The 25,880-nt window shown below is 33.6% G+C and overlaps 1 protein-coding gene across 1 annotated transcript; it reads right to left on the reverse strand.

Annotated features, from left to right (window-relative positions):
• Positions 1-1,809: 1,809 nt before the first annotated feature.
• LOC150109284 (uncharacterized) lies at positions 1,810-22,449 on the reverse strand. Its single transcript, XM_090402039.1, has 7 exons — positions 22,272-22,449; positions 17,328-17,389; positions 13,398-13,436; positions 11,293-11,337; positions 9,017-9,067; positions 4,011-4,164; positions 1,810-1,938 (listed from the first exon to the last, which is right to left on the reverse strand). Exons 1-6 carry the CDS (start codon positions 22,447-22,449, stop codon positions 4,030-4,032), a joined length of 510 nt encoding a protein of 169 aa, XP_090258165.1. The 3' UTR covers positions 1,810-1,938; positions 4,011-4,029.
• Positions 22,450-25,880: the final 3,431 nt, after the last annotated feature.

A 25,880-nucleotide genomic window follows, 5' to 3' on the forward strand; every position in this document is an offset into this window, starting at 1 on the left:
GGGTAACGCAAGAAAGTATTGCATCAAACTTTCCCATACATATATTGCAGCAGATAGTGAACATTCGAAGCGGAATAGCTAATTTTAGAGCTCTTTTTCCATTTGACTGAAGTTTAGTGGCATTGCAATATCTTAACAATTCTGTGACGTGCGGCGAGAAACGGTTAATGCTTTCACCGGGTTAAATGCGTATTTCTTTCTATGGAGAAATTAGTGTATAATGAGAAGGTCTAAAATTGTAAGACTAGTTAAAATAATACAGTTATGAAAATATCTTAAATCAAGTTATCATTGAATTAATGAAAAATAAAAAAAAATGCTTCTTTCGTAATGTTCTTAAACATCTAATCATCCGTTATTTCAATCACTATATCTCAATTGCAATGAAAACCGGTATGCTAGGTGTTTGTCATGTTCTCATGTGATACGTTTTTTGGGCAATACTTAGGGGACAGAATCTTCCTTCTGGATATAGAAATTTTCATTCCTCAAAGCAAGAAAACCGGATTGTGATCCTCACTTATTAGCAGCACCACCACTATAGCTGCTTTTGATTCCTAAATAACTTTTGCATCCTCATGTATTCCGAGTTGACCAATATAAAATACATATTGCATTGAAATACGTATATAAAATATGAAATATGAAAGCACGTATATATTGTAGGTTCACGATAATGCAATACACATTATGGTGCTTATTTGTAATAAAGTGAGACTGATTATAAACATGAATGTATATAAATTTCTATATTCTTTTAGAAACGCCTTCTGTGTTTACAAGATTTCTAAGATGATAATTATATAAATTTATCAACACTGAAATCGATTTCACTTTCAGAACGAGTTACTCAAACATATTGAATTAAAAGCGATGTGCAATGCTGCCACGTAGGGAGTATTTTATGAAACACCTGGATAGCACACATTTTAGTACTTCAATATCGTAACCGGCTTTGTTTTCCTCATGATATATTTGAAGGTGGTGTCACACAGAAAGTGAATTATTAAATTTATATAAAGCAAATAAATTCCTTCTTCAGTAGTAATAATCTCAATATTAATCATTAATCAGACAACTACATTTCTTTTTCGGATAGTTTAATAACTATACGAAAATTTTTTTTTTCTTTCCTGTAGTCAAAATTATTCATCTTTATATCCTCATCGTTAACAGCAAGTAGATGTTACCAGAAGTTTAATAACCAAGCATATCCAATCATTAAATTGGACTGTCTTTTGTTAGAAAAAGTAAACAAAACCACTCTGATTGATTTGGATATGACTAAGCCTACTTTCAAAGAATCTTTGATAGCAGTCATCTCGGAAACAGATTGCAGTCTGTTTCCGATAATTTGTTATGACCTTTTTTATTATGGCCAGATTATTCAGTTAAAGAGTTCACTTAGAGGAGAAACAAGGTATAATTGAATTTTCCAAGTATTGAGGTGCTGATATAATGCAAACTTGACATATGTAATGATTCCTCAAAATTAATTAGATTTTTGTATTTTTACTCAGCTCAGGTCACCACACGCACGCACTCACATTTTTATGATCGTATATCAATTGAATTTGCTGCTCTGCATCAGCCCTTCCAGAGAATTGAAGACAGTTTCTGGATAATGTTATATAAAAAATAAACAAGAAATCTGAAATATGAAATGCAAAATTCATTTCTTTTATTATCTGCATACAGGAAATGTAGAACAGAGACTATAATTCTGAACTTAAAATTATTCCATAAAACCTAATACATTTGGTATTGAACCTACTCTAATAAAATACTAATATTTGTTGGCATAAAACCGTCAAAAGCAACCAGAATTCTACATTTATGGGAGACACTTTCCTCTTCTAATCTGTTCTCTACAGGTCCGTGGAAAATTGTTTTACCATTGGCCGATCGCAAGTTTACTTCCATGAAAATGACCGAAATCTGAAAAAAAAAAAGAAAAAGAAAAAATAAATAGAACAGATTTAACAGTATGACAAAAAATCTTCAACTGTAACTATCATCGTTCTTAATTGAAATATTGTCTGGGCGGTTAGCTTAGTGGCTATGCGCTTCGCAACCATATGTCTGGGGGAAGGAGTGTCCTAGGTTCGATTCCTGTCGACGACGTGAAGAGCTCAAGAATCTTCTTCAGTCATAGCCAAGTTAGCCGGTCTTGGGCATGGACAGCAGGGTTTTTCTCCTGAGTTTAGCTTGGGATTTTTCAACCCGAAAACAGGCAAAACCGGCAACATGAACACGCGAGGATACAGTCAGGAATACCTAAGACCATCCCTCTAGCCATTGGTCTAAATTGTCAGCTATGCCGGTCCCAAGCCCGGTTAAAAATATGGGGGATTGAGGTGGTGCCTTACTTTAAAAGGAGCTCAAGGCCGTCGAATCACCATGTGAAATAAAATAAAATTGAAATATTTAGGAAATAAGGGAAAATTCTGAAATATTCCTGAATATCTATTATTTGGTTAGTATGGTTATGGAACGTATGCATATATCATTACTACAGATTTTCAGAGATACATATTGCAAGAAGGAATTTAAATTAATACCTTCTATAAACACAATATTTTAAAGGTTGTGTAGCCACCATAAAACTTGCGAATTGACGACGATTCCTATAGCATAATATTAATTCAGTCTGTCTGCGAAACTCCTCCCATACTTCTTTTAAGACAGTTTCTGCTTATTACGTGTGATAATATCATGTCATTCAGGAAAAGACACTCCATCTTGGAAGCTTATCTCAGTCTCTCACTATCCTATAGTCAAGCTACCGATGACTTTCAGAAAGGTTACTAAAGATTACCTGGGAGATCTACAAGCCAGGAATAATATGAATGAACTGCTGATTATTATAATGTATATAAGTTGATTTCTATTCCACCGATATTTAAATCTCGCAGTCACAAACTCTTTTCCAGAGGACAAACTATCTTACTCCAGTCCTGAAGATATTTTCAGGCACAAACTTTGTTTGCTTACACTTGGATAAAGGATTAAACTAAATTTATTAATGACAAACACCTAACTTTTTTACAATTCCTTCAGCCTCCAATAAGCATAAGAACTAACCACGGGGGTCTGCAAGAACATTGCTGCCAAATTAGCATAGAATATCATGTTGTACATTTATCCGCCATCAGGAAAATATCCGAAACGATATTGTGCCAACGTCGAAGTGAACGTCATTCAGGAATGGTTATTAACAAATAATATTTCTTTAACCTAACATCTGTTATTTCAATTACTGTATCTTAGTTGCATTGAAAAACCGGTACACTTGGTGTTTATCGTGTTCTCATGTGGCACTTTTTTGGGAAATATTGAGGGGGATAGAATCTCCCGCCGGGATATGGGAATTTTCATTCCTCAAACCAAGAAAACCGGATTGTGATCGTCAGTTATTAGCAGCAGCACCGCTACAGCTGCTTCAGATTCCAAAATAACTTTTACTTCCTCATGTATTCCGATTTGGCCAATATAAAATATATATTGTAGGTTCACGATAATACAATACACATTATGGTGCTTATTTGCAATAAAGTGAGACTGACTATAAACATGAATGTGTATAAATTAAAAAGAATTTTCTATACTCGTCACGACTGAAATTATAAACTCATTAAATAACCTTGCAAAAGAAATGAAGCAAATGAGAAGAACAGCAGTTTGTATATGCGGTTCCGTAAAAAAGAATGGATTTGTATAGTGATTGCAGAGACAGAGATAGCTGTTTGAAAATTTACTGCTTAACATTTATAGATAAAGGAAAAAGGAGAAAAGAAGGTTGTCTCTCCAAAATATATCGGCTCTCATTAGGAAAAATATATAGATCAATTAATTAAATAGAAATAAATTAACTGTATACCATTCCCTCTTAATTTCAAAATGTACTTTTTTGCACCATTTTATTGGTTAACGTATACTAACTTGGTCTCATAATAGGATTTTTTACAGAACATAAGATAAGTGCATAATAAGAATAACAAAATACTTACCTGTTCTGATTTATCCAGTTCAGCGTTTACCTAGTAATCCTAGTAGACCACCTACTAGACCACCTATCCCACCTATGGGACCAGGTGGTTTGGTTACGCCACCAATACCTCCTCCACCAATTGTGCTTGGTACAATTGAATTCACAATGCATAGCTGAAAAGAACATCAAAAGTTAATGACCAGAATTAAACGTTTTATAAACATTAAAATTTTACATTCCGTGGAACTAAGTTTTCGATTTCTTCGTACATATTACGGTGTGAGATAATTATTTGTTTAGATATAAAGAGATTGGATTTAGATTTCCAACAGGGAATATTAAAATTCAGATGAAAGTGAATGCCAACAGATAGGTTTTGGAATGTTTTAATTATATACAGTAGGTCATACAAATTACGCAGTGAAAAAAATTCTAAGATTATGAGAACACTTGTAAGTATACCTTGAGAGCAAAGTGTTCTTTCAATCACAGTATGCATGCATATAAAGTATCTTGAATTACTCATAATGCTTAAATAATTTTAAATTGTCTTAATATTTCGTACCAGTGTGATGTCATTATCTTAAAAGAAAAGAATGAAATAACTAGAATATAAGGAAAATTGTTAGGAAATATATTAAATTTACTTTTTTTGCTTAACGTTCAAACAATGAGCTTCTTTCACTATGAAGTATTTTACAAAAGCTGTTAAGAGATAAAGTTGTCTTACCCTGAAGAAAAGTAATATACATAGTATATGACATAATTATGCCTTTAACCAAACTCATAAACAGTTTAATCTAACATAAAATTTCGAACATGGATTCATATATGACTCAATTTCTGGATCATTCTTCTGATTGTTCTTGTTAGTTATTTATATAGCATAATAACAGATCTGAGTGCATGCAAAATAATCCCATTTTCCAAGCGATAGAAAACAAGCATAATTATGATATAGCACAAAGTCAAATTATGAGACCAAATTTCGGATCTCATCAAACAACTTTTCTTTACCACTTCCTCCTACCTCCAGTTGACAATGCTCATCATTTATGCAAGAATCTGAACATTCATCAAGTTATCAGTCTTGCAAACATCTTGCACAAAATTGAGTTTAATTTATATGATATCAGAAAATTGTCAGTGTTAACTCCAATTATTAAGAAATGAATGGAACACCTATTAACTGAAATAATTTCTTCTACAACTCAATAGACAGTCATCTTAGTAGCAAAGCGCATCATGTGAGCTTTACTCTGAAAAAACTGACCGTTCAGCTTCCAATAATCAGAAATATCACTGAATGCTTTATCGTGCTTCTTTAGGAACAAATGTATTTCTTAAAATTTCCCGCATATTGCAGAATTATTAATCTGACATTGCTCGTCTGCACAAGAATTTTCTAGCAGATATCTTCTCGAGTGCTTTATCTCATATCTCACGTGAGGAACATTTTTTTTTCTTTCAAAAATTAAGTTGTTATATACCAAAGTAAATTTGATGCATAATCATCAGTGGGGAAATGGAAATTAGTGTCCGTTGGGAGGCTTATTGGTTATCTCTTATTCAAACCTTAAAGACTACCAAATATGGTTCGTATTCAGTCCATTCCTGGCTTACTAGAAGTCATGCGTTGGAGATCCGAGCATTAAGGTGCATGCGATGGTTAAAACTCATTATTAGGTTTAATGGAATGAATAGAGCACAGAGAAATAAATAAGCACAATTCTAATAGGTCTATCTTTCGTATCAGTCACAAAGACATTATCGGGAATAAAATGATAAAATTGTAAAAGCGAACAAGACACATAAAACAATAAATCTTAAAGACTATAAGCATAAAATCTTGTTAGGTATACCCTCTGTCGGTGCTACAGGGCAAAAGGCCTAAGAATTAAAGTTTACAAAATCTTGAAAAGTTTACAGAAACTATTTGTGTCTATTTTTACCTATTTTACCTTCTTTACTACTTTTAACCTATTTTAAGATGACGTTATTTTTTTTTTACATCTGCTGCTGATTTTACCTTTTTCGATTTTCCATTTGTTGCGGTGAAGTATAGAATTTTCAAATTTGATTCTGTGCAGAGTATATAAGTCATGGTCCTCCATACCTAACTAAACAGGTATGGATAACTATGCATCCATACTGTAGATATACTTCTGTCACCACCACCACCAGTTATGGCTGCAGAAATATTTCTTGTGTTCTTCTAGGCGTGTGTTGGAAGATCTCCAAGTTTGACAATAATAGGATAAGATGCAAGACAAAGGAACCTTGTAGACATGTGGAACAGAGACGGGGAGGAAGTGGATCCTGAGGGAGCAGATAAGGGAGGTTAGCTTTAGCTAAGGTTTAAAAGTAGTGCAGAAATTACATTTCTTTAGAGTCTTCCCTAATTACTCCGAGGAGCTCCGAATATAGTGAAGAGTAAATAGCATTTCCGTAGTCTATGTATTGGGAGGGATTTGAGAAGATGGGAGGAACAAGTAATTTTTTAATCTTTTTTTTTTGCACTGTATCCATTTTCCAGGAAAAACGAATAAAGGAGAGTTCCGCAGAAAGTGAATCCAGAGTTAAACTGAAATTAGCGGATCTGTTGACAAGGATTTTGATAACGTTGGGAGGGAGAAGATGTTTGGAAAGCTCTTGTGCATATCTATTGCTGTGGATGGATTTTCTCTGAGAACCTTTGGGAAGAGGCATGATTAAAGTATATAGAAAACGCAGGCTATTATTATGTTAGATACTAAACATATTCTGGGGGTGATGGCTGTTGAGGAGGAGTTGCAAGGAATCTAATGTATGTGAGAAACTATCATCACTCCCAACGCCTGCTAGAAGAACACAAGAAATATATCCACGGTGTAACTGTGGTCAGTCAGCTAAAGATTACTACGCCTTGAATAACGTAAATAGAATCGAAAGGGAAAAAATATACTTCCTCAAACAAATGCAAACTGGAAAGGCTTTTGAATTAGCAAGAGATTCAAAAAAAAAAAAAAAAACTAATCTGAAATCTTCTAACCAATCTGGGAAAAATTTATTTCCTAGGCCTTCAGCCGAACACCTAAGGCTAGCTAACATCACCAATAGACAGCGTCCCTCATTGGACATTACCTGCATTAGCATTCTAATCTAATTATTTAATTTACTGCTTTGTTTGTTTTTTCCTTTTAAAATGTCAAGATTCTATTTCCGATGATATCTCTGTAACTGGGTGGATGAAATGAGACTAAATATAGAATCCATTAAAAGTGTATTTATTTATTTCTCTGTGCTGCATTCATTCCAGTTAATATGATAACAAGTGCGATTGAGAGCAAATATGCTACCTATTTGAATAGCTATTCCAGAGGGACTCATTTTAAAACAGGTGCCCGCAAATAGCGTAAATAATTGTGAAAACATCTGAATAACTAAAATATGTCTATAAGGTCCGCTTCGAAGTGGAAGAGCATAAATTATCGAGTAAATGCGGTTATCATGGAAAAGAAATTGTGTACATGTGTTCGAACAATGATCGAACACTTTCTAACGGGATGTTTCCCTTGCGTACATTTAGTCTTACGTTGGGATTTTTGTCTTCAACATAGCTTCCTTTATTTTCTGTTATTAAAACTGTTAAGATGACGGGACTGTTACCTATTAATAATTCGAAATATATAATAAAAATTCGGAACTTATTTAATATCTAAATATATCTAATATATCTTAATATCTAAATAGATATTAAGAACTAGCTGCGGCATTGCGTATAGTAATTCTTTGAGAAAATATCATGCTCTTAAATGTTATTATTAATTACATTTAACTATTAAGAATGATTTAATTTATTTTATTCATTTTTGCAATTATAGCAATTATATTCAACACTGAATTAATTGAGAATAAAGCTAAAGAGCACAGGTATACTATTACACTCATTATCGATTATGAGGTAGAAATTATGAAATTACGACATAAATCTATCACAACAGTTTTTCAATGTTGTTCAATGCCGAATTTCATGCTTTGTTGTTGTCTATTTTGAAAAGAAACCTCTGCAACTATGTCATCCAAACAAATTCTCCTTTACTGGAAAAGTAATTGTAGTTGCAAAATATACAGAGAAGAAGGCTTCAGTTTTGTATGATTAAATATATATAATGAGAGTATTAAATATCCTTCGTCCTTTTAAAATGAAATAAATAAAATCGAAAGATATTGACTATTACTTTTAGGTAATAAAACAATTACTGAAGGTTGGTTTTCGAAAATTAGGGGTTTATGACAATAAACTTGGAATATGTGTTACTTTAGTCTTCAGTAATTAAAAGACGCGTACCTTTTCAAAATAGTCGGTAAATTCACCTTTCATTAATACAGTGAGTACCTTTAACTGGACTAAGACAGCTAACTTGAATTACTGGCCTTCATTGGAGGTCAGCAGGGCAGAGAGTTGAATTCTTCATAAATAAATTCTTTCCAGGTGCATAAATATAATAAGCTATACAGCCTAAAATGCTTCAATTTAACAAAATTAAGAAAAGATAATGAGGAAATTAAGTATAGTTCATCATTTTAATAATAAATAAGTGAAACACGAAAGTTTTGAATTTTAACAGAGTTCCTACGAATAAACTTTCAGGCATGGGAATTTTGCCTTCACTTGAACTATATAAACGACACAGACTGTGGTTTCGCCTTTTATTAGTGAATAGATTAATTCCCACTTGTCTGGCAGTTTTTTAAAACTATAATGTTATAAATCTAAGAGGTCGAAACCACCTTCTTTTCAGTACACAGCAATCTAATGTCAAACAGCTGCATTCATCATGAGGCTCTTAGGCTCTGTATTTTGGAATTATAGTTGTTACCAGCTATATCCAAGCAAAAGGCATTATCACTTGCAAAACAGAAGATTCTTGATTAATTTGAAATACGTTCAATTCAAAGTAGTTAATTATTAAATGGTTTAAATATATTTTAGTTAACTTTTTAACAATTCACCTAAGAGAGAGAAAATTAATTTTTACTTACCAGTAGGTCCAGAACTGCACAAATGAGAGCATTGATAGGTTTTAGAAGGTCCTTTATATAAAATGAGAGAAACTATTAGAATTTTTGTATCACTTTCAGATATACATTATTAAATCACAAATAAAGAGATAATAAATCCGCTAAAGAATTTTATCTCCATATAGGGAATCTAACATTTAGAGACCGAGGGGAAAATTCGATACTATACATATAGTAGAACCGTGCTGCAGAGAAGCCAACAGACACCATAGTGTGAGGAAAAATAGCCATGGAAAACATCTCGATAAAATCTAGAATCTGCTGTCGTTGCGATGATTGCAGATGGGAATATTTTCCAAACGCGATCAATGAGAACTTTCCACCATTCTTCATGTAGACGTGTAATGAGGTCTTGGACTGTTGTGGGGGTTGACGTCATATGACTTTAGCCGGTAATCCAGTCCAATTCATCCCACAGACATTCCATAGGGGATGATATCAAGGTTGTGGGGCAGCTAGTCAAGTGCGTTAACGTTCATGTCCACAAACCACAAAGTTACTACAGGAAATTTATGGCATGGTGCATTACCTTGCTAAAAGATACAATGGACAGTTGCGTAGAAAAGCTACAAAGTAAGAAGCACTGCATTGTCACAAATGTTCAGATAACTGTCGGAGTTCAATATTTGTGGCAGCTGAAACAGAGGTCAGAAGCAAAACCAGGAATTCAGTGCCATATCATCACACTGCCACATCCGAATTTCATAGTTGGGGGATATACACTCTGGTAAGAGACTTTCAGAGGGTAATCCTCCACACCCATCCATGTGCTCGGTATAGGACGTATCGTGATTCTTCGCTGCATAACACGGCTTTCCGAGCTTCCATGTCCCACTGTACACGCTTTTTTTTATTCCACTGAAGACCAGGCTGCATGTTGATTCGGCTAATACATGACTTGCATACTGCGGTCATTCCATGGATACCTGTGAGTCTCGGGCCTCAAAGTTTTTGTACAGATTTGTGTTCCAGCATATGTCCATATTCAATGTGTCGGCCGAAGAATGGCGTTTTTATGTATCGGTCGAGGCACCCGATGGTCACGTTCGGTGAGTGTGGTGGGTGGTCCAATGCGGTTAGCATTTTCAGTTGACACCCTCCGCTTCCATCTCAGCATTGTGTGCTACTGATTCCCACGGAGGAAGCGATGCATCTTTCCTATAGGAGTGTCTGTTGAATTCTTTAAAAGCAGTGTATATTCAAAAATGGAATAAAATTACGGTGAATTCTGTTCAACGTACTAATCATTTTAATAAGATGACTAATGATTTTATAGTCATCTTAATTCTGAAATAATCATTAACAGCTTTTATTCTCTAAAGGGGAAATGCAAGGTTTTGAGTAAGTTTTTAAAGATGGAGTGCTCACCATCTTAAAAATATGGTCGTTGTCAGCTGGTCCAAAGCTATCAAGGATTTTCTAGGCATGAGGCAATGAATGGAGTATGCCAGAAAACTACAATTCTGTATAAAGGAAGTGAGATAACACACTCTCTATTATTGCTGAAAAAAGTGTGTCTAGTGATTTTCTTGAGTTGTGGAGTGCAAAACTCGAGTTTCCTTTAGAAAATCATATATTCCTGCCAAAATAGAAATTATTCGTGATCCGTGGAAAAACGAAAACGACCTAAATCGTATGCTTGCGCGCGTTATTTCTGAGATATGAAACTCTTATTATTGTTGCGTGTTCGTGGTGAGGGTAAACTATTTTTTGTAAATCTTATTTTATTTTGTTAAAAGAACATATAATTATTTATTTATTATAGATACAAGGCTGAACTATGACGAGTGTCCCTGTTTGAAAATATGAAAAGAATTTATATTTTAAATTACCGTTACACAAAACAAATGCACTGCGATCTAACGCAGTATCAGAATTATCGCATTCGGCCAAATGCAGCTTGACTCGCCAATATTCATCTGCGCTTGTCATTGCACGTTACAAGTGATTCCGACACTGCTCGTTTACGCAGTATTGCTTATTTCTGTGAGATACGAAAATTTTATTATGTATTTGTTCGTGGTCAGGATGAAATATTTTTAATAAAGCAATTTTTTAATATGTAAATTTATTTATTAATAAATTGGTTACTGATTAGGAAAAAAAGAATTTTTTTATTATTATTATTAATATTATTATTATTTTTATTTTGTATATGCAGCACCCCCACTTAAAATTTTCACACGACTTACATAACTAATCATTAACAAAGAAGCAATAAAATATAATATACTCACATCTTGCATGCCAGAATTCGATGAATTACAAACACAATTTAGCGCCTGAAAAAAACAAAAAATAAAACCTGAAATACTAACCTTCACTTTAAAATATTTTTATGTTTATGATTAATCTTAGGCCTATCCTTTTATGTTATATTAAAACTAATAAAGGTTTCATAATTTCACAGATTAAAATGATTCATCCAGCATATCTTTAGAACTTGGTTACAACATATTATGAAGAGTATTTTTAACTGGAGTTAAAATTTACATAAATACTGATATTACATAAAAAAAGAATAAATTCAGTACAACCAATAGGTTGATACAAATGTTTTGCAGTTTCTAGACAGTCCTACAGTTAAGACAAATATAAACGGGGTTCCTGTGCGTTAAAAGAAAAAACAAAAAAAGAAAAATATAATTTAAATTATACTAGATGTTGAAATTTGAAGTCAGGTGTTGAAAATTTTATTTTTTCTGTTGATTATTTAATTTGCCTTTTCGAGATTTCTGTAAACTGCGGGATTAAAATGACACATCATTTGCTGAACCATTTTCATAAGGGATGCAAACTCGAGCCATTATTAATATTATTGGCTCTATATAAGTATATGGTTTCACCAAGTTTCTTAAAACTATGATAAGGAACTGTGCTGCAAATATGTCCTATTATCAGGGTTCTTATTCGTGCAGAAATTATTTGATATGATAACGAAATATTTTGTCTATTTCATCATAGAAAATTTGTGAACAAGAACTTGTTTAATACACGATAATCGATGTTTTTATAAGTTATGTTTTAAGGCATTTTAGCTTTGTAAGTATTGCCAAGTTAAAAGATGTGAGTAGTACTACTTTCCGACATTTAAAAAGCTGTAATTAGATATTGAAATTTATTAGGTGTATTTCACTGTTCTTTCATCGATATACGATAATAAACAGAGGTTCATTTAAAAATTGGGGTAATGCAGCTTTCAACCGTTTAGTTAGTAATATTGCTTTGACGCACGAAGAAAGTTGTTACTGAAATGAGATAATTGTATAACTAAGCACAGTCAAGCATTTTTAGAATAATTTTACTATCCAAGCCTCAGAGGTTAGAGAATGTTACGGTGATCTCATTAACCTCCTTCAGAATAATGATCTGTTCACATAGACGCTTAGATCTTTAAACCTTTACTTTCAAAGAAATTTACATCTATTTATGGATACCGGAAATCCATTAATATCATGCAAGGTAGGCGTGATAAAATAAATCATATCTCCTGAAATAGGGGAGGTTTATTTCCATTAGTGCGATTAGTTTATTCGCCAGTTTATTGCTCCTGCTAATGGCTCCTGATTGAAATATAGCAGGAACAATGGGTTCATCAGGGTAATAACACTGCGAGAAGAAATTATACAAATCTTTGTGTGATTTATTTATCTGAGTTAAATTTCAAACTATCGGTTAACATAGTTTCTATTCAATAGGCTAGTGAAACAGTCATTATTTTATAACACTCACTGATTCCAATACCCCCAATTAAAGTACAAAGTGACAATTTAATTTAGCTTCAGAAGCAAGTGGCTTCGAATTTGCTTTCCTGAGAGTTTTAAATATCTTAGAGCTGTTGGATTTCCATAGCACCTCTTTCACTGCAGCCTCATCTATTCTGAAAAAGAGGATATTTTCCAACGAATGCTTTCCACTGTGGTTTAAATTTTGGATTAAATATTAACTTTAAGGATTACGATTGGTAATAAACTTAATTCCATTGTACTCTACTATCTTGAGCAGACTCAATGTCATGACTTAAGGAATGGATAATATTAAAGGACCTTCATTATTGATAAAAGTTTTCGTTTAAACTATTGCCAGCAGTCTTGTCGATAATACTGTAATATGAGTTAATTATATAGAATTTGTCCCGTTCGTTATTTTAGAACAAAATACAACAAACCAATGAGTAATATTCAAAATTATAGTTTCTATTGTGTAATTATCTAGGCCGCGACATCTGACTAAAGTTTTTGACTGCTATTTATTTACAATACATGTTGAAAAAACATGTAATATTAATGCTCTGCATGATAATATTATAGTATTTTCACTGGACTATATAAAATGCACTTACAGTAGTATTAGTGGTACCACATGGCATGTTTGTCATCGTCTGAAATAAAAAAATAATGATGCATTTATATTATTTTAGCAATAAGCTTAAAACTTTAATTTTATAAAATGTAAAAAGTAAATATTAATTGCACATTACTTTGGTATTATTATTATTATTATTATTATTATTATTATTATTATTATTATTATGTGTGTACACACAGATCTTTGTGTGCTGCACACAAACATTACACACAAAACCTTGTTAAGGAAACTAACACATATCGGAAGCGAAGGTCGTCTACTCCAGTGGTTTAAAAAATACATGAAAAAACAGGAAGCACATCATACGCATAGGATCAGCGTACAGCAAATAGGTACTGCTAACCTCTGGAGTACCACAAGGAGCTGTTTTCTCTCTCTTCCATTCTATTTAACATGTACACACAAGACATAAGCCATCTTCCCCTAAAAAGTAAATTCTTGCAATACGCAGACGACACGGCCATGGTATCCATTCACAACAACGCAAATATCGCTTACATAAATATGCAACACGACATCAATCAAATCACTAACTGGTTAACCGTAAATGGCATTTATATAAACCCTGGAAAAACAAAGCTAATTATATTCAAAAACCCCCAAACCCTATTCATAGAAACTAAATATCTCACTCTCCGATATCCATCCTCCTATACACAAAGCACCGATCCTAAAACCACAACCATCATACAGGTGGAAACAACACGCTATCTCGGACTTCACTCTTCGATGCTGATCAAAATTGGAATAGCCACATAAATTACCCTCACAACAAACTCAGGATAATAACAAACAAACTATATCGATTAAAAGACATTGCCCCGACACACACAAAATACTAATCTAAAGCATTATATGAAAACATTTTAAGGTACAATTACATCATACGCATTTTGCGCCGACTATAGACTTAACAGGTTACAATGGTTGCAAAACAAAATGGTAAAACTGATATTCTTTGAACAACCCACTCTTATGCGGGCAGCATGAACAGAACACAAAATATTTAATGTGAAACACTTATGCCACTACACAGTCATGTTAAAACATTACTTCAGTACAATCTCTAGAGTAACCAGAACGACATATCAGATAACAAGACCACAATCAACAAAGTACATAATATATAAATACAATAATGACAATGGCAAAGCCACCCGTAACTTCTAGGTAGCTGACATGATAAACAAACTGCCGTTCGACGACAGAAACCTAGGGACCTACAGAGAGCTAAAACAGGCGCTATATAAATATTATAGCGAGAATGAAAATAAGAGAAATCTCTCTCTCTCTCTCTCTCTCTCTCACACACACATACACACAAACAAAGAAAAAACCTATAACAAACCAGCCCCTCGCAAAAATCACCATTACAAGGACACAAACACATCGTATCCAAATTTGCAGAAAAAGTTACACCACGGGCAAGCAGTAGTAGTAGTATTCCAATCATCTAGCTACAAACAGTGAAATCAACGCCTTGCTATCGACGGGTATAGAAATAAAAACACGAACCCACCGCCATCTATTGTCTTCTCCAGGTAAGCTCTGCAAAGCTTTGAGGAAGAAATCAGAAATGCAAGCCAAATAAACAAGTAAATATTATATTCCATTTAATAAAAAGTGAATGATTCTAAATTTAAATGAATCATTGTAAATACGTATGTGAAGAAAGATGTAAAACACATTGTCACTATCATTATTTATTCAATTTAAATAAGATATTTTCCTAGCATTCTATACTGAAAAAATATATATATAGATAGATAGATAGATAGGTAATCGTGTAATCTCTATCCTGTGTAAATGAACTATAATTGATTGTAAACTATTACATATTGAATTATCTATTAAATTACATGCAATTATATTAAATTGTATGTATTATATAAATATGTGTATTATATGTGCTACATAAGTTGAATGTATAATTAAATTGTAAGTATATGTATGCAATTTAACTGACAGATAATAAAGTAATAAAGAATATATGGTAATCCCGTTGGACTAAGGTAGTGCAAAGTACGATGATTAGTTCTCGCATTCAGAAATGGGTTGGCAGAGAATCTCTGCTTTGCAACGAACAGCATGGATTTACTAACGGAAGGCCATGTTTTAGCAACTTGCTCACATTCTATATTAATGTTACCATTAAGCTTGACAAGGGGAAATGGATACACCATGATACTTTTGGATTTTGCTAACGTTTTTGATAGAATACAGCCCGAAAAACTGTTGCATAAACTGAAGAATTTGGGACTGGATTAAAATCTCTTGGGATGGATAAGAGGATGGCTGATTGACAAATATCAGCAAGTGGTATGTAAAGAGGTGTGTGAGTCTGCAAGATGCAAAGTAACGAGTTGTGTGCCTATTAATGATGTTTGACATGCGACATAAGGAAATCGGTTGATATGCAGTACTTATAGAATGATTTAAATATGCTGGAATTGTGGGCATGGGAACATGGCTATCAGTTCAATGTTAATAAATGTAAGATCATGCAGTTTGATGTGATTACATATCCAGTGTCGTATTATATTGATGTAGTTATGTTTAGAAGAAACTGATCAGGCTAAGGATCTTGGAGTGTTAGTAGACGACAGGTTGAAGTTCAGGGGCCATGTAGCAAAGATTCCAAATACAACTCTAAAGAAAATGTCAATGCTGAAACGAACTTTCACTTGTAAGGATAGGGATATCATTTTGCCTCTTTACAAAGCCTTGATAAGACCTCATTTGGATTATTGTGCGCGAGTCTGGTTTGCGCTGTGATTCTGATACAGTAGAAAGAGTACAAAGGAGAGTATTAAAATGATATTAGGATGGTGGAATATTGATTATGAAAAAAGATTGAGAATTTGTAGACTGCAGGAGAAAGAGGGGAGATATCATTGAGACGTACAAACTTCTGAAAGGGTTATACAGCATTTCAGTAGATGGAAGTTTTAATTTTATGCAAGGTAGGAAAAGGATGTGAGGCCATCCATGGAAGTTGCGAATGAATGCTGTCAAGAAGATGGTCAGGGCTAGATTTTTCTCTCATAGAGCGGTGCTTGATTGGAATGGATTACCGTCTGGGCAAGTACCGTGAATGAATTGAAGAACAGGTTTGAAGGCGGGTGCAAATAGTATGGCCTATCTGGATGAGTTCCGACTCCCGGATGTTTCTATTTATAATGATAATAATAATAATAATAATAATAATAATAATAATGAATTAGTATAATGTACAGAGCATCAAGTGTAATATTCGTTAATTGTAAATATGTAAATACTCTGTACGATGAAAATAGAAAACTTGTAATTTTGTACATAATGTATAAACATGCAAAAAATATCTGTAATAATCATATCTATGTAATTTATATAAGACTTTATCATATTATTATTATTATTATTATTCTCCATTATTCAAAAATTTCGTGTAATCTTCATTGTTAATATTAGAAGAACGTGTGTGTAAATATAGATGCAAAAAAGTATTAACATCAAAATTTTAATTAAAATGCAATGTAGAAAATGAATCATATATGCAGGTGCTGAATTTTGTAAAAATTACAAATTGGAATTTCACTAAAGATGATTATTGTAATTGTGTAAAAAAGATTTCCGAAATCAATGTAATTTTATAATCTTTAAATTTTGTAATCTCTCTCTAATTTATAATGTAATTATTATATGTATGCAAACGAAATAGAGTGTTTTTAATATATATATATATTATAATACATTCATAATTTAAATTTATCCGCAGTGTTGTGATTCATTAATAAATAAATTCTGTAACGCTTTTCATTTCCTAAAGAATGTAAGAGGAGCCCCTTTAACCCTAACTTCTTAATTTTTATATTGTTGAATATTTTTAATTTTAAAGATAGACACAATGCTTCAAATTACTCACCAGACTGTTAATCAGGCAATTCAGAATTCCACCCAATCCATCGTTAACTTGGTACAAAAGGCCTAGAAAGGTAAATAAATCAGAAAATTATTAGACAAGTTGCAGATGGTCAAAAAACAGAAAAATGCATGTGATGTTGAATATCTTATATAAACTTCAGGAAAGAAATCATCCGGAAGATTATTTATAAAGATGCATTTTCTAATAACATTCTTGTACGGCGATAGCGTTCGCTTTAATAGCGATGGACTCTAGAACCATTTCATTTGCATGTGCTTTGGGAAAATTTTTTTTTTTACTGTTTCGAACCATTCCGAAGTCGCATAAAACTACTCCCTTTAATTCAGATATTACATTACTCGCGAATTAATAAATTATTATTATTATTTTATTTGTGTATTCTATTTTTGTGTGTGAATCTCTCCTAAGACATATTTTGTGCTACTACTAGTACTGCACATCGAGAAATAAGGGCTGAATAATCCCGAAAATCTGGCTGTAGAGAAATCACCGAAGCTTTTCGAAGTCACTTCACTCTTCCGTTAAGCAAGATGATCGTTTTAAAAAAGAGTGATGCAACGCTTCCACCATCTGAAGTCATTCAGAAACATATGCAACCGCAGTGAGTTTGGGAGGTTAGCTTGTTGGTACTAGAATGAAAGGACTGCTACTCGCTCAACTATGTTGACAATTGTTAATAATGCTACACACGTTGAAAAAATATATTCTAAAAATGTTACCCAATTCTCCGTATTTAGATGTTACATGCATGTAAGATGAGTAGAAATAATTCATTTCCCGAAAGAGAAAACATTTCTCATTTTGAGTTCTACCACAATTGTTCTAACGTAATCAATATGAACGGAAGTTAAAAATACTTCGATACTTGTGTTATCAAAGCTTATTAGACAGCATTCATGGAAATATTGTCAGTTCATGTGTGAAAAGAAAAAAAAATATATATATACACACACATACACACACATTATATATATATATACACACATTATTTGTCTGTTTGCTTAATTGGGAAAATTGAGTAAAACCAGGTTTAAAATAGCTTGGTATCTTTAACATTTATTATTCCCAAGGTAAAATACTTTCTGCATTTATATCTCCTCCTGAGATTTTTATTTAATAAGGTTAAAACACCTTATGGTAACTTGTTCGGGTAAAATATTTATATGCTCTGTATTACTAAAATCTTGATATTTCTAGCCTGGCTCCCACTGATGAGACCTCAATAAAGGTCGAAACCGATCTGGGTAGTGGCCCCTAGCCTTTAATACAAAGCATCATACATGTCATCCAGGAGATGTGCTTTGCATTAAGGATAAATATTAAGATTAGTGATCAGAGCTTATTCTACTTTTACCATGAGTTGCCTTGGTCTTGCACTACGTGCAGGATCAGCTAGACTTGCAACACGTGTAGGCGCAAACTTGACTTGTTTGTCTGTTTGCTTACTTGGGAAGATGGAGTAAAACCAGGTTTAAAATAGCTTGGTATCTTTAACACATTATATATATATACTAAGGCAAGCATGTATTGGGAGTTATATACCCCGTTTTGGGAGTGTATAATGCAATGTATAATGGGAATCTTCACTATTCAAACCAGATGAAACATTTATTGAAGTCTCATAATCAATGGGAGCCAGACCCGGGAGAAATAACAAACTTGAAGTAATGCAGAACTAATATATCTCATATACAAATAGAAAAAGGTGCTGGAACACTTATTAATAAAAATCTCTGGATGAGAGAAAGTTGTACAGAGTTTTTTACCTTGGGTATATTATACGTTCAAGATACCATCAACTTTTTAAATAAGGTCAAGCACTTTTTGTGAGTGGCTTTAACTGATGAGAACCTTCAATAAAAGTCGAAACCGGTCTGGATAGTGACCCTTCACATTATTTATTGCATTATAAACGCCCGAATGGGGGTATGCTTTTGCATTTTGGGATACATACTAAGGCAAGTGATAGAAAGTCATTAGCTTCTATATACAAGTAGCTCCGACATGAATATATTTCATGCGCAAAACTGACCGGTCCCCCCCCCTCCTGTTGCTGCAGTTAACCGGAAATGAGATGGTTTGCAAAATGTTCCTAACATCTAAATAATAATGCTAGCAGTAAATTTAGATTTCTCTAATTTTTCTGGAGATCTGGAATGCGAAAGGTCAGGATGCAAAATATGTGCAAGTGGAGTACAGGAATAATTTCTGATTTGTGTAGGGAGAATTCGTAGACCAAACGAATCCAATCGGTTGTAAAGAACTTTGGAAAACTGAATGACTACGTTAACTATATTAAGGAGTAATGAGCACTTGCCGGAGATTTTCATCTCGCAAGTAGGCAGACCGGGGCCCCTTGAATACATAGGCTACAATCATAGGATACAGTACTTAATCCCTAATCATGAGGGCTCAACCTGTCCTAAGGGGTGTCAAGGAACGGGAGCAACCACCACACGAATAAATAAATAAAAGTATGACATTTTCCAGCATGAATCATTGAATTCTCAATCGAAGTGATTTCACTGTAAGAGATATAATATGAAAGCACGTTACTTACTTTACAATGGCAGCCAAATATCAAAATTAGAAAAGTACCGTTTCATAGCACTGGTATTATTACATCGACATCATGTTAAGTGTTGTACGTAATATTTCAGGCTCTTTGGAAGATTAGTGTCACTCTTCCAAGAGTAAAATATGAAAAGTTCCATTTTAATGTTTCAAAAATATTGATAAGCAGAAGCAATCATTTCTTAGAAAACAAACAAACTCCATAATGATAACTTTCTAGACTATATACAGAAAATAATCTTTTAAAACTAAAATAATTTGTAGCAATTTGAAGAATGTATAAAACGAATTAAAATTTAGTAACCAGTTTACATTAGTGCTACCATCGCGTACAAACTAAAACTTCCTAATTTTATCATTTACTTCCAGCTTCCTTCTTCTACATTTTGATTGGAGTGTAGCTCAGTGGAACTGACAGCCATAAGTGCAGTAAAAGCACATAATAAATCATACCTCGGATACGTAGTTGCTTTACTACAAAAGTGCCTTCCTGACAAAGTCATTAGCTCTCTTCCTTCGATCAAAAACAGACCAGCAAGAATAGTCACTGAAATGGCTGAAAGATAACCGATTATAGAAGAAAATTACAGCATTCAGAAGCTACTACATATCAAGAAGCATACTACATACCAAATCAAGAGCAATATGTGAAAAGCTATCTAGAACCAATTTCCCAATACCCTCGGCATCGAGAACAAAAAAAGAGGAGAGATCAAACTAAGCTCAGCTTTAAATAATATATTTCGTCTTCCAATAAGTCCGTTCTATAAAACACTTTTATTTCAAGTTCATCATGCATGATTGCCAACCAAAATGTAACTTGTGGCAAAAGGAATACCGTTGGATGGACTTGCAACCTATCAATTCTGTAAACAGCTTAAACTGCAACCACATTACTACATGATGATTTATTGAACAAAAGTAGAAATCTGGAGTCTTGTGAAACGATGGATGCTACAGCATGAAATAATAAATGCAATCTAATATTTTGGCTAAACGAGAAAAAAGTTAAGCAGAGTAGGACGAGCCCTAAGGATGAACACTATTTCTGAAGATTTGTATAGCAATTTGTATAGCTGGTAATTTGGAGTACAAATCGGATACACCTTCATATTTTCGAACTGGACACAAAATGATCACGTGGCAGCACTCAACAGGACAAACGGCTAACGGCTGAATTGAGCGAATTCTGTTTAAAGGAAGAGCTTATCGTGAAGGAATAAAGTTGAAAACTTAGATATCGTTTGATCACTCAAAGAGACTTCATCTACAGTAGATGATTTCACTCGCGGAAAATTATTTCAATTATTTGAAAGCTTGAAGAAGGCAGTAGAATTACTGATATTTTCTGAGAGCTTGGAATCTCATATAGAATTGTACCTGGGCTCTGGGAAGCGTTTGAAACAAAGCCAATGTGTTCTAGATGTTGACTCGGAGTATTTAGACAGATTCTTGGTTATAAGAGCAAAAATTAAAACTGTGGTTAGGCATCTGCGACAAGTAGACCTATACGCCAGAAGGCATATAATCTGCACACTCGTTTATCCACAGCTCATCATAGAGGGCGTTTTCAGTGGTGTTGCATCCATAAAAATAGGCAAAGTCATCATGAGCTAATGTACTCTTTACAAATGAGAGTGTTTTTAGTCTTTGCTCAATTCTAGACGATACATGATCTGACGTGAAAGTGGCACCTGCTTACCATCGTGAGAATGTTCTTGAAAGGAATAGATACGGGAGTGAGCTCTGGTCATGGTGTGAGGAGGCATTTTGCTTAATGGACGAACAGTGCTACATGTGCTTGTAAATGGAACTAGTGAAACATATTACAACAAAGTTAATCAATCTCGTGTTCGACTGTTCCGTGGTGCAGTAGGCAAAGAATTTACCTCCATATTTAGCATTACGTAGTCATGAAAATGTTTTCATATTCTGATAAAATATAGTTCGTCATTAGCTTTTGGACACAAGTATATTAGATTATTCGCAAACCCTTTGCAAAGACTAAAATGATATGATTATTCAAGGCACACCAACTTCTGCTGAGCACAATTTATGTTATCCTGCATCATCTACACCTAAACCCGATAGTTTATGATTCGTTTGCTAGGAGGCGTATCCTTCGGTCACCTAATTTTTGGATGCCTGGGCTATTTTCCACTGGACGACTTATACGGATAGTCGTTAGATAATTTGGAACTTTCATCAAAAACAATGTACAAACAGATTTAAATTGTAACATATCTAATAGTCATACATTGAAACCGACTGATATGAATAGAAATATGTATAGAAAATAATAAATTATAGGTATGAAATATAAATTATTTAAAAAGAAATACTACTCACCTTCCAGAATGTTTAGGAGACTTGGTAAACTACCAAAATTACCCTGACCGAGTAATCCCAGAAGAATGTCGAGAAGAGGAATCTGCGGTACGAGTGGGAGACTCTGTGCATGCACTTGAGAAGTGCACAAAAGCAGTTGTGCTACAACACAGAATAGAACTGCCTTGTTGGGATTCATTTTGCTAGTGACTGAGGAATGTAAGATGATACGAACTCGACTTCACATTTATATGTTCCGCATTTTCTCGATTTCATGCAGCATCACGATGCTACTTACACATTTCACACAATGCATTAATAAGAAGGAGATAAAATGTGACTGAGAATAATTATTCTCTTCTATTGCAAGAATTCTTACATTAATAAATATGAGAGTATCTCAGAAAATATGCCAGTAAACGTTCATTAAATGACGAAATTAAACTAATCAGTGTTCGCGAGAATGTTTGAGTATTAGAGCTCGAGATGAACAACTAATCAATTCAGCGTTGACTTTTTATAGCACATTTGCACTGCCCTCTTCTAGTGGTGCATTGCATTTCTTCAATGCATTGCGTAATTATTTCATTATAAAAATTAATAACAAGATTTAACTACATCTGATGCGTGCAAAACTGAAATAGAGCACTTTACTTTTTCCGTCACGACTGAGTGAAAAAAAATCAAAATAATAAAAATTTATTTTAATAGGTAATATAAATTTATTATTATAATTTTTCATTATGATTCTTCTTTGCAAATTAAAGAAATATATACGCATCATATAAATATCTACAGGATTAGATAAGAATTCTTCTGACGAAAATTCACCATCTGGGTTGGTAATTTAAAAGTGAATTAAAAGAATGTTTTCATTCTGTTTTTCTTTTTTACTCGCTTTGTAACTACATAAAATTGCCAACAAAAGTGAAAGAATATCTTAAGGTGAGTACATACGCATTAGAAATAGACAATAAATAATAAAAAGATACATCAGGTGAATCGATTAATTTTATTTACAGATGCAAGATGCCCTAAAAATTTAATGAGAGTTTCGCTTCATTCAGTGGTTTTCTTAGGTAGCTTTGAGATGCCGCTCAGAAAAACTATGAGAAGCTGTCCTTAAAGTACAAATAAATGAATATTGCATTGGATAGACACGATATTCTTACCTCGTAACTATAATTATTGCCATATTTATAAACATTAACAAAATTATATATATATATATATATATATATATATATAAATGAATTTTTAACTTAGGATATTGTATATTAGGTTAACCAAGCAATTTTATAAGCTTGGTTATTTTTAATCCTAATCCAAAGTATGCAAACAATTAAGTTTGCGCCTGAAACATAGTTCAAGTCTAAAGATGGTACAACACCAGGGCAACTCATTGTAAAGGTGGCTAACAGGTCTGGGTAGTGACCTCACCCATAATGCATTGCAGTATACATCTTTTAGTGAGATGTGCTTTATATTATGGGAAAATACTAAGAATAGTGATCAGAGCTTTTCCCACCTTTACCATGAGTTGCCCTGGTGTTGTACCATCTTTAGACTTGAACTATGTTTCAGGTGCAAACTTAATTGTTTGCATACTTGGGATTAGGAGTAAAAATAACCAAGCTTATAAAATTGCTTGGTTATCCTAATATATATATATATATTATTACTATTATTACCACCATTACAATAACCACTACGGAAAGGACATACGAAACTTCTACATCCAAGACATGATAAACAAATTACCTTTTGAACACAGAAACCTTACAAACTACAGTAGCCTGAAAAGAGCTCTAAGGACATACTATGAACAAGAAACACGCACCCAAAATACCATACAAACTTAATGAAACACAATATATTCGTTCAGGCTTCAAGTTCAGTGACGCATCAATACATTGCAAGTTATTGTGCGTGCGTGCGCGCGCGCGTGTGTGTGTGTGTGGGGGGTATGTGTGGGTGGGTGGGTGGGTGTGGGTGTGGGTGGGTGGGTGTGCGCGAATTTCTCAATCATAGATTTCGTAGCTTCCCAACACAGCAAAAAAAAACAATAAATAAATAACAAACTGGTGTCATCCTCAGATAAGCTTACATATTAGCTTCGAGGATGAAAGCAGAGAAATTAGTTCTCATCCAAGATGTATCATATGTAACCAAATGCATGTAATGTACGTATCACATGTAAACCAATGTATGTAATGTATGTATTACATGTAAACAAATGTATCTAATGTAAGTATCATATGTAAAGAAATGTAAGTAATGTATCATATGTAATCAAATGTATGTAATAACTGTAACAAAAGTGTGCAATATAGAGTGAATATATCCATTGATATTGTATATATAGAGTGTAAAAATTGCAAAGAAAAAATCTGTAATAATCACCATTATGTATACGTATAATAATATACGTTGTAAACAGTTATTGTTATTATTATTATTTTAAAAAACTTTATGTAAGAGAAAATATTTGTTATGCATAATTGTGATCATATAATGTATGTAATTTATCTGAGAAATAATAATAAAAAAAATTTTTTTAAATTAAAAAAAAAGATTATTATTATTACGAGTAACTCCAAGGAGTCCTTAGACTCATCGAGGGAGGCCATAAACATCATGACAAAAACAACTATTCAACATCCACACAGTATCTATCATACTTTTCCTTGAACTCATTCACAGCCATGGCACCCACAACAGAGTCTGGCAACTTATTCCACTCATTCACCACTCTCCAAATAAAAAACCCAGTTTTAACACCCTTGCTAACTATACTCTTGCCCAGTTTCCATGGATGGCCCCTAGTCCTCCCACCACCAGTCCTGTTATGAAAAATATCCTCTAAATTAATCTTATAGAAACTCTTCAGTAATTTGAATATTTCAATCATACACCCCTTTTCTGCCTATCAACTAATTTCTGCAACTCACAAACCTTCAACCAGTTCTTATAAGTTTCATTCCATAGACCTGCTATCATCTTGGTCACTCGCCTCTGGATCTTCTCCACCTCCTCCTCATCAAGAAGTAACCCTGGCCTTCAGATCTGGGCACAGTAGTCAATATGGGGTATTATCAAGGCTCGATTCAGAGGAACAATAACTTCCTTGTCTCTGCTCGTCTAGGTATTCTTTAGTAACCAAGTGATTTGATGAGATGATTTAGCCACTTTTGCAATGTTCCCCCTAAACTTCAACTCCTTATCCACCAATACTCCCAAATCCCTTGCCTTGTCAATCTCCTGGAGTACAGTTCCACCAATGTGATATACTGCTGCTAATCGTTTCACCCCAAAATGGATAACCTTACATTTTGCCACATTGAATGGACATCCACTCCCCATAGCCCAATCCTCCAATCTATCCAAATCATCATGCAAAATTTTGACATCATGTGCATTCACTATTGCTCTACCCAACTTTGCATCATCAGCAAACAAATGAATAGTTCCACTCAGATCCTTTCCTATGTCGTTAATGAACAAATTAAATAGTAGTGGTCCAAGAACAGAACTCTGCAGCATACCGCTAGTCGCAGGTCGTCTTTTGGACTCTACTCCTATATAAACTACTCTCTGATATCTCTCCAACAACCACCCTCCTATCCATCT

The sequence above is a fragment of the Typopeltis vanoorti genome, chromosome 2, assembly GCF_054136105.1.
Source record: "Typopeltis vanoorti isolate ZY-2024b chromosome 2, IOZ_Tvanoo_1.0, whole genome shotgun sequence".
Taxonomy (NCBI): Eukaryota; Metazoa; Arthropoda; class Arachnida; order Uropygi; family Thelyphonidae; genus Typopeltis; species Typopeltis vanoorti.

What these genes read in the sequence shown, in the direction of transcription:
- LOC150109284 (XM_090402039.1), bottom strand. Translation starts at nt 22,449, where the DNA reads ATGAATCCCAACAAGGCAGTTCTATTCTGTGTTGTAGCACAACTGCTT. An exon ending in TCTCCTAAACATTCTGGAAG is followed by an intron (nt 17,390 to 22,271) that starts GTGAGTAGTATT and finishes TTACCTTTCTAG; the next exon opens with GCCTTTTGTACCAAGTTAAC. An exon ending in GTGCAGTTCTGGACCTACTG is followed by an intron (nt 4,165 to 9,016) that starts GTAAGTAAAAAT and finishes TGTTCTTTTCAG; the next exon opens with CTATGCATTGTGAATTCAAT.